The sequence below is a fragment of the Phyllostomus discolor genome, chromosome 2, assembly GCF_004126475.2.
Source record: "Phyllostomus discolor isolate MPI-MPIP mPhyDis1 chromosome 2, mPhyDis1.pri.v3, whole genome shotgun sequence".
Taxonomy (NCBI): Eukaryota; Metazoa; Chordata; class Mammalia; order Chiroptera; family Phyllostomidae; genus Phyllostomus; species Phyllostomus discolor.
The window spans coordinates 168,271,023-168,281,088 of NC_040904.2; the positions used below are offsets into that span (position 1 = coordinate 168,271,023).

At 36.1% G+C, this 10,066-nt stretch overlaps 1 protein-coding gene across 3 annotated transcripts in view; it reads left to right on the forward strand.

Annotated features, from left to right (window-relative positions):
• Positions 1-9,515, forward strand: part of RPAP3 (RNA polymerase II associated protein 3) — a 32,170-nt gene extending 22,655 nt beyond the window's left edge. For all 3 annotated transcript variants that reach the window (XM_028532526.2, XM_036019129.1, XM_028532525.2), the window contains 5 exons: positions 1,502-1,740; positions 2,949-3,135; positions 4,948-5,045; positions 5,511-5,611; positions 8,511-9,515. In XM_028532526.2, coding sequence (XP_028388327.1) covers positions 1,502-1,740; positions 2,949-3,135; positions 4,948-5,045; positions 5,511-5,611; positions 8,511-8,596 — 711 coding nt within the window. In that variant the 3' untranslated portion in view covers positions 8,597-9,515. The remainder of the gene's footprint in view (positions 1-1,501; positions 1,741-2,948; positions 3,136-4,947; positions 5,046-5,510; positions 5,612-8,510) is intronic.
• Positions 9,516-10,066: the final 551 nt, after the last annotated feature.

The following is a 10,066-nucleotide window of genomic DNA, read 5'->3' on the forward strand; positions in this document are numbered from 1 at the left end:
TCAGGTGAAACAAATGTTAATTTCCTTTTCAGCCACACATTTCCTTTTCAGTCTACCTGGTCACTGAGGAAACTGGTTAGAAGAAGGGAGTCTGGAAAGTAGAGAGTTCTAGGGTTGGTTACTTTACTCAAGTGAGGGTCTGGGTCAGGGTAGCCTGTGCTTCAAGGGCTGGCAGCTTGGGAGTACTTTGGGCAAATCTCCAGAGAGGGTGTGGGAAACCAGTGATGTAGGTAAGCTAAGCAAGGGCCTTTGGTTCCCTGAGAGGGTGGTAGTAAATGAAAGTTTTCTCTGATTGCTTAGTTTCTGCTACAATGAGTGAATGAACGAATATTTATTATTTTTAATCCTCACCTGAGTATATGTTTACTGATTTTAGGGGGGCTGAAGGGAGAGAAAGAGAGAGAGAAACAGAAACATTGATGTGAGAGAGAAACTTCCATCAGTTGCCTCCCATACTTGCCCTGACCAGGGATCGAACCTGTAACCTAGGTATATTCCCTGACTGGGGAGCAAACCCACAGCCTTTTGGTTTATGGGATGACACTCCAACCAACTGAGCCACTCAGCTAGGGCAAAAGTTTTTATATTTATAAGTTTTTGACTTAAGATTGAACTGTACAATTAGATTGAACACTTAAAGCATACTGAAGAAAGTTTATTGTTAAAAATAAGCACAGTATGTAAACTTTCAAAGAAATTGAAAATGTTTAACACTGTAATGGTTGAAATAGTGAATGCAATTTATTTTACTAAATTAAAAACCATTGTTATGGTCAAATACTTCCTGAGTTTGTAAATATTATTTGGTAAACCTTTAATCCTAGGCTAGTTTTTTCCAGCTGCTACTTTTATAGAAAATGTGCCTAGGTTTTAATTTTGGTCTGTTTCATACAGAATGCTGATTATTGCCTGGCCTTGTCCTTCTTGCCCTCCATTAGCCCACAATATTGCTGTCAGTTTGGTCATATTTTTTTCTTAGCTTTATTGCCTCTAGGATAAAGTCCAAACTCTTTGACATGGACGCAAGACCCTTCATTAGCTGTTCTTAAGGAACCTTGCATTCTTTGTCTCCATCACTCCTTCCCTTGCACCACCCCCACTGGACTAAACACCTTCTCACTGACCATACCGTAATTATCTCCCACACTGCCATTCTTGTGTACTTTTTCTGTGAGGTCTCGGTTGATGCCAGTATTTATTATCTTCGTCTGTGTTCTCTTAGAGTTTTGTCCTTTCACCTTTTATGGTGTGTCTCCTATCGCCTTGTCATTATTTACATATGCATATTCTTCCCCCATTTAGACCAACGTATAGTAGATGCTATGCATCTTTTTATTTGTACTTTCAGGCAGAGCATGACTCCTAAGTCTGTCTAGCCATCAAGTGGAATTTACTTATAATTAGGACATTAGCTGTAAGAACACTACAACCTTTTAATTTGTAACCCTAAAATAGAAAACCTTTATGTGTTGATTTAAGGAATTGATTTTAATTGTTTTAGAAACCACTAAAGAAGGTTATTATTGAAGAAACTGGTCATTTGGTACAGACTGTTGATGTGCCAGATAGCACTACTGCTGCTGCTCCAGAGAGGAATCCTGTTAATCTAGCAAACGTAACAGCAACCACAAGCACTGCAAGTAAGAAGAGTTCAAGCCAAGATGACCTGTTGCCCACAAGTGATATTCCAAAAGCAAAAGTATTAAAAACAGAAGAAATCAGTGATACTTCAGCCCAGCAGTAAGTGGAAATACTCTTATTTGATAATCTCTAGAATTGTAAAGCCAGATCCAGGATATAGTAATTCCCCTAGAAAATTGATGTTATCAATGAGAGTTTTGGTTTGTACTCATCATTGTAATTTTTTCAACTGCTCAACTTCACTTTCTAGTTTTTCTTTTTTGTTTGTTCTTACTTTTCAGAGATTTTTGCATAAGGAATGCTCACTGTTCCTTTACTATTGTGGGGAAGTTAGAGATCATAAGAAACTGTCTTTAACAAATTGACTTCGTTCATTTTTTTCTAGAACATATTGTTTCACTTCTTTTAAAATTTTTAAAAAGATTTTATTTATTTATTTTTAGAGGGAAAGGGAGGGAGAAAGAGAGGGAGAGAAACATCAATGTGTGGCTGCCTCTTTCGTGGCCCCTACCGGCGACCTGGCCTGCAACCCAGGCATGTGCCCTGACTGGGAATTGAACCAGTGACCCCTTGCTTTGCAGGCCTGTGTTCAATTCACTGAGCCACAGCAGCCAGGGCGCACTTCTTAATTCAACAAAAAATTTATTTATTAAAAACATTCTAAAAACAATGTAGAATTCGGGCATTAACATTACTCCACCATTCATACTTAAGATTATTTGTGAGCTGTTTAAATTTTGTTTGGAATTTTTAAAATTAGTCACGTGTTTCCTTAATGATGAGAATAGGAAAAGATAGACTAGGTTTGTTTGGGGTATTGAAACTTTTTTCATACATTCTGCATTGCATTCAATAATCCTATTGGAAATTTTTTTTTAAGCTTTGAATTTTAGTAGTAGTTCTATTTAAAGTGACAGTATGGATTGTGGGAAAATACTAAATAAGTATGTTTTTTTTCTTTTCCCTAAAGGAGGAAGTATTTCTTCCTTCTCAGAATATCTTTCTTGAAACTGATTATTCAGATTTCTGAAAGGTTGAGTTGTAAGTGTATGTGATGCAATAATGAATGCAGTGTATAGAAATGATGTGCTCAAAAGGTGGCCAGGCTAATAGCCCAACAGATTGCAGAGGCATAATCTGTCTTGCAAAAAAATATATTGCCAGCTAAAAGAGTTTACTATTATTAGAATGTAAATAGATAAGGCAATATTAGTAAAATCAGAAATTTTAAAGTCTCTATTGATGTTTTCTTATATAAGCTTTGACTAATTTTTTTTCAATTGTTTGATGTCTCTGAAATATTTCAGACCTCAAGTTAATTTGAAACAGGATGTATGTCAGTCTTTCAGTGAGAAGATTTCTATAGAGGTAGACAAAATGCCTGCTCAGTTTATCACAACTGTTCTTCCTCCAGTTCCTGCAAACTCCTTTCAGCTTGAATCTGATTTTAGACAACTGAAAAGTTCTCCAGATATGTTATATCAGTATTTGAAGGTAAGAAAGAGGAAGCTAGTAGTTCTGTTGTAAATAAAAGGTCAAAGAACGTTTTTGTCATTATATAAGCCGGGACCCAGAAAGCCCCAAAATTATCTTCTAGAGGGCAGGCCCCTTGTAGTACATACAGGCTTGCCCCCACTAGGTGAGTGTTCTAGGACCCCATCTGCATCAGTGCACCAGGTGGTGATGTCAGGAGAGGCTGTGTTCAGCTTCAGTGAATTTTTTTTGAAGGCTATTCAGTGCATTTGCCCATTTCGTGATGGGTGATTTACAAGCTCACCTGCCCACACCGCACTGAGTGTCAGCAGTTTCTGACCAAAAATGGTGTGACCCCCATGCCCACCCCCCATACACCTGATGATCTCACCCTGAGTGACTTTTTTTGTTTCCTGGAGTGAAAAAAGTCCTCAAAGGGAAATGTTTTGCTGATGTGGAAGAGGTGAAACAAAACCGTGTCTAAAGCACTAAAGGGCATCAAAATCCACAAGGTCAAAAACTGTTTTGAACAGTGGGGAAAAAGTCTTGATTAGGTGTATTGCATCAAATGGAAAGTAATTTGAGGGTAACTGAAGTTTAAACATGTAAGAATAAATACACAATTTTTTATAAATAAATTCCATTCTTTGGGTCCCCCCTTATATAATAATGGTTGCTTTTTGTATAATACGATTATAGAAAATGTTTTTATTATCCCTTTCCTGACACATAGATCACCCTGGCCAGACCATTTTAAGTATTTGCAACCAGGGAACCTTTGGAAGTAGGTTCTTTTTTTGAACTCTCTGCTCTAAAAGGAGCTTAATCTGATTTCATATATCATAATTTCAACTTGATTCTTCATCCTTCAGGATGGGAAAAAAGCTAAACTACATTGAGTACCTTCTTTGTGCAAGTAATGCATGCAATATTTAGACATTCTCCTCAAAATGAATTTTTATTTGCTCTAAGAATCAAATCATGAAATTTACTAAATAATGGATTAACAGTTTTTCTCCAGTGTAATTATAGTAATACTCCCTTATAATTATGCAATATACAGTTACTTCCAAATATATATTATCTCATATAATTTTATTTTAATTTTTTAAAAGATTTTATTTATTTATTTTTAGAGAGAGAGGAAGGGAGGGAGAGAAACATCAATGTGTGGTTGCCTTTCTTACATCCCCTATTGGGGCCCTGGCTTGCAACCCAGGCATGTGCCCTGACTGGGAATCGAACCAATGACTCTTTAGTTCACAGGCCAGCACTCAGTCCATTGAGCTACACCAGCCAGGACCATATAATTTTATTTTTTAAACTCTCCATTTTTATTGCCCCTTTAAGAGCTCTCAAATTTCCTGTCTCTCTCAGGGTGGTGTGCATCTCTCTCTTCATGAGGTTTTTCTCTGACTTGTACAGAGTGATTATCTTACAGTGCCTCTGACCTTCTTTTTTCTATCATTAATTACATTTCGGTGTGACCCACTGCCCCAGTAACTCTAATGCATAGTAATTATTCTATTTTTTTGAAGGTTTTCTTTATTTATTTTTAGGGAGAGAGGAAAGGGGGGAGAAAAGAGAGAGAGAAATATATGATGTGTGAGGGCAATGGCGATCAGTTGTCTCTCTCACACTGCCAACAGAACCCAGGCATGTGCCCTGACTGAATGGCAACCTTTTCGTTCTGCAGACTGATGCTTAATCCACTGAGCCACATTAGCCAGGGCATAGTAGTTATTCTTTCCTATATTCACCTAAGCAGTTATTAGCTAAGTAATTTATATGTGAATGTTGCCATAATTTAATTTTCTAACTTTTTCCCCCCAGAAAATTGAACCATCCTTGTATCCTAAGTTGTTTCAGAAAAATCTAGATCCAGATGTATTCAACCAAATCATTAAAATTCTACATGACTTTTACATTGAGTAAGTTGAAATTTTTTAAGTTATACTTTCATGTTATAGTGCTATGCTATTTCTAGTGGTTTGGGAAATTAATTTGTTTTGATATTATTACTACATTCTATGTAGCAGAATTAGTTCTCTAGTAAATTTTACTATTGCAGAAGTTGTAAAGAGATGATAAGTGCAAGCAGTAATAAGATAAATTATTAAATAGGAAAAAGGACTAATTTTTTAAAAGAAATGGGATATGGAAGTGACAAGTGTCAATAGCAGATTAATAACGTCTGTGCTAAGCCTCACATTTGAGAATATTATAATTTCTTCAACTGACTTGATAAATTTCTTCATCTGGGCTCTTGAAGACAGTGTTCAGGGGAAAAGATAAAGTGAAGACCTTTTTTATATGTAATTAGACATAGTGTGTTAGCAAAGACTCAAATGAGCTGCTTTTAATGGGTTGCTTGTTTGATGTTTGGTTTATTTCAGGAAAGAAAAGCCATCACTCGTCTTGGAAATTTTACAAAGGCTTTCTGAACTGAAAAGGTTTGACATGGCAGTGATGTTTATGTCAGAACCTGAGAAAAGAAGTAAGTTCTATGATGGAAGCTTTTCCGTCTCTCTGTAGTCTTACATCCCTTAATTTTTAAACAAATGATAGCAAACATTTATTGAATGTTTACTATGTCCAAGGCACATCCAATTAAACTTAAATTAATTGTAATTAAGTAAAATTAAAAATTTTAATCCTGCCAGTAACATTATGAGGTATTGGTATGATTAGTGTTTTGCATTTACAGAGGAAGAAACTGAGGCACGGGGTGATAAGGGAAGTGGTGAAGGTCATATAGCTAAGGAGGTCAGACCCAGGATTTAAACGTAGGCAGTCCCGGTCTAGAGCCTGGCCTGTTCTATGTGAAAATGCAGTAATAACAGAATGGTTGGGCTCCTGCCATCATGGAATATGTAAAGGCTCCCTGCTACATGGGGCATGTAACTGGGCGTGGGTGCACTGGAAATCTAACCCCTTCTGTGAGAGCATATTTCCTTGACTTTATTTGGTTTAAGCTCAATTCTCAAAGAAATGCAGGATTCAGTTAGATGGAGTGGGTAGGGAGGAGTTTTAGACTGAGGGAATGATGTGTTCTGAGGCTCTGAAGCAGGAAAGAGCCAACTGAGTTTTGAAAATTAAGAGAAGTTCAGTGTGGCTGGATTGTAGAGTTATAGGGGTAAAGAGTGGCAGGTGATGAGCCTGAAGAATTAGATCCCTTACTTATTTTTATATCTCAATCTTTGGCAGAAAGGATCCATTTTGGGAAACCCTAATTTAAGTAAGATCAAACTCTGCAGAAACTTCAATTACTTAGAATTTTGGGCTGTACTGTAGTTTTAGGGAAAAGAGAAAAATCATAGAATACCAGAGTACCAATTTTTTTAAAGATAACAAAAACTTGTACTACTTTCCGATCTCCTAGGTTGAATGTACTCTGAGCTCCTTATTTCTTTATGTTTCCAGCAATGACATTGAATGGGAGAAATGACATTAGTAAGAGAAATACTCTTTATGTTGTACTTAAATTTAGAGAGATTTTTTGAGTTTAAACCAAAAGAAATTTCTGCTTTTTTAAAATTTTTTTTATTTTAATTATTGTTCAAGTACAGTTTTCTCCCCCCTACTCCCATTCCAGCCCACCCACCCAACCCTTCCCTTCCCCCGCATTACCCCCCACCCCTAGTTTTTGTCCATGTGTCCTCCAAATTTGTTCCTGTAAACCCTTCCCATTCTCCCCTGAAATTCCCTCTTCTCTCCCCTCTGGTCACTGTCAGACTATCCCCTATTTCAGTGTCTTTGGTTATATTTTGCTAGTTTTTTTGTTTTATTGTTTAGATTCCTGTTAAAGGTGATATCATGTGGTAGAAATTTCTGCTTTAAATTCAGTCAATCAAAAATTATCCCTGGAATTTCCTGAGAACTATTACTCTTACTTATTACTACTCTGATGTTATCTTCTGCCACTTCTCTCAGTCATTGTGCCCCACCACACTACTTTGTGTTTTTTTAATATACCAAATTGCCAGACTTAATTTAGCCTCCGGCGCTTTGCATTTGGCTGTTCCCTCAGCCTGGAGTGCAGGGTCCGGATGAAGTAAGGCTTGCTTGAGTTGCTTGTGGTTGGCAGGGTACGTGATTGCCTCGCACGAGATGGATAGCAATTTGAGCATTTCACCTAAAATGTCATATGGTGTGCTTGAGTGTGATATTGTCATGTTACAGAATTACGTGCTTATGATTTTGTAATGAAAAAGAGGCGTTATTTGGGTCTGACCCTGTATCTTCCCACATATCTTCACCTTGCCTGCTTCCCCACTTCATTTAAGTTTCCCCTAACAGATGCCACTTCAGAGATGCCTTTTCTCACCAGCCCTAGTTAAAATAAGTGCCTGCCTACCCTCCCTCGCCACCCTGTGTATTCTTACCCTGCTTTTTTTCCCTTCATAATACATAACTAGCTGATGGTATTTCACGTACATGTTTATTATTTCTCTCCCTAATAGAATGAAAGCTCCATGAGAGCAGGAACTTTGTCTACCCTGTTTTCTAGGCCTTCGGCATAGAACAGTGCTTAGTACCTAATAATCTTTCAGCTTAAGCATGTTGAGTGAATACATTTCCATCTTGCCATCATAATGTGGTCAGTTCAGTTGTACTCAAGGAAATGTGAGTTGGCTCTTCAGACTGGCTTTCTATCTCGGTTGGGTCACCACTGTCCAGTGAATTAAACATGGGAAGGACTTGTGGTTCCTGGCATGTAACTGAACATTCAATAAATACTAACTGCAGTTGTCTTCTTTTGTCACCATTGTCATTAACAACTATTAGCTAGTTCTAATGTGGAGAAATAGATGAACTATAACAGCAATTTCCAAAGGGATGATTGTGGACCATTCAGTGGTGAGAAATATAAAGATTTTATGTGGTACGCAGGAAGATTTGTCAATTCTTTATGGTTACATACTTCATTTTATTATATATTATACAACTGTATAACTGACCCATCAAACATGATTTTGTAGATATTACTGCTAATTTTCAATTTAGAGAAGTGATACAGAATTTTCTTCTAAAATGATTTAAGTTTGAAAAACAGTTGATAATACTAAGTGTGAGTACACTTGTTAAATACAGTAAAAGTTTTAGGAAGCTCAAAATGAATTAAGGTTAATCTGCAAAATTAATGTTATTGAGGTCTTTGGGAAATTTTTTCTGCTAAAGCAAAATGTTCTGGTAAGAAACATTATTGAATTACTGTATAATTTTCTTTCTCAGGTTGGCTTTTTTAAATATCTGAATTAGAATTTATAAATAATCTTAATGATTATTGCTTCCCAATGTAGAGTGTTTTATTTGACACATAAAATCATTCCTTTTAATTTTTTTCACTGAGTTTTTAAAAATGGAGATTAAAATGGACACTTTTTCTTTTTCAGTTGTACGTGTATTATTCAATCACATAGAGAAATCAGGATTGAAGGGTAATTCCGTTGAAGAACTCAAGAAAAGATATGATGGTTGATTTCCATTTTTACTGGAATTATTGTCTGACTTCCACTGTACATTTTTTTCTATTGAAATAAAGTGTTTTGTTCTCTTTTTAAGAAAATGAAATCACAGGAGAATACAATCTTTGGATATAAGTTAATTAACTGTAAAGTGAATCGAGATTTAACTGGTGAGAAATATATTCAAGTAAACTATTTATAAGTCTTTTTCTGACAATAAAAATATAAATGAGGTATACTTGTAAAGATCAGTATTTTATAAGTCATTTACAATGTTGGACGTAGATACATATTTCAGTATCTGTAGATACATTTTGTATTTTCATGAGTTTTGCAAGCGCAATGACAAGGTTGCTTCGTTAGCACGTGAGTAAAGTTGTGTTTGTGTGGAGGGAGTTGCACAGGTAGCTAGATTGGTTCTTTCTAAGCTTTTTAATATCATTGTGCCAGCTCACTAACAAAATTACTTAGTTGCAGGATATGTATTTTTAGTTTTTATGTTGAAAGGAGACTTTCAACTAGACTTTCTATATTGGTTAATTGAAGAGTCACAACCTCCTTAGATTTAATGCTTCAGTTTTTTTCCTGAAGATATCCATGTCATATGTTAACTAAGGCATATAATCTAAAGCAAAGCAAGGTGTAAAAATACTGAAGACTAGGAATGTTTCCGCAGTCATCAGCATATAGGGTGCGTGTGTGTGAGTGTGGCGTTGGGAAGCCTTTGAGAGCAGGGCTGGTGCTCTGCTCATCCCTGTGCAGTGCCTGGCGCAGTCCTTGGCCCCCGGTTAGGTGCTCAGTTGATATTTATGCGATCGAATGTATTTTGACAGCAGGAATTGATTTTAGTGACTGTTAAAGGAGCAGCCTAGCAAATTTTGGGCATCCCATCAATGTTGTTAAAATCAACTTAATTTTAGAGGCTGTCAAGTTGTTAAAAAAAAATACTAGGTCACCATCCCATAGCTGTTGTCAGTGTCAACAGTACAGTCAAATTTAAAAGTTTATACTGTTGATAATTTTTGTTGCATCATACATTATTATGCTTACAGTTGCTGGAATAATCATAATCTATTTGCAAAGGTAATTTCTCCAAATATAAATTATTGAAAGAGCAAAATTTGTATAGCCTCAGTGTTTTTACAATACATTTAGGGTAGAATTTCTTAATGTTATGCATTGCTAACTGTATTGTCTTTATGGTACATGACAGGCAATGAAATTTAGCCTTTTATGTGTAGCTTACACATGTGTATTAAGTTTTGAATGACCTGAAATTTCTCAAATCATTAGTAAGAACTTGACTTAGATCAGCAATTTTCAACCTTTTTTATCTCATGGCACATGTAAACTTTTTAGCAAGATTCTGCAACACACCAAAAAAAATACATTTTTTGCTGATCTGACCAAAAAAGTGGTATACTTTCGATTCATTTACACTGGCTGGCTACTGTTGTGTTGGTCGTTGTCATTTTCTTATTTCA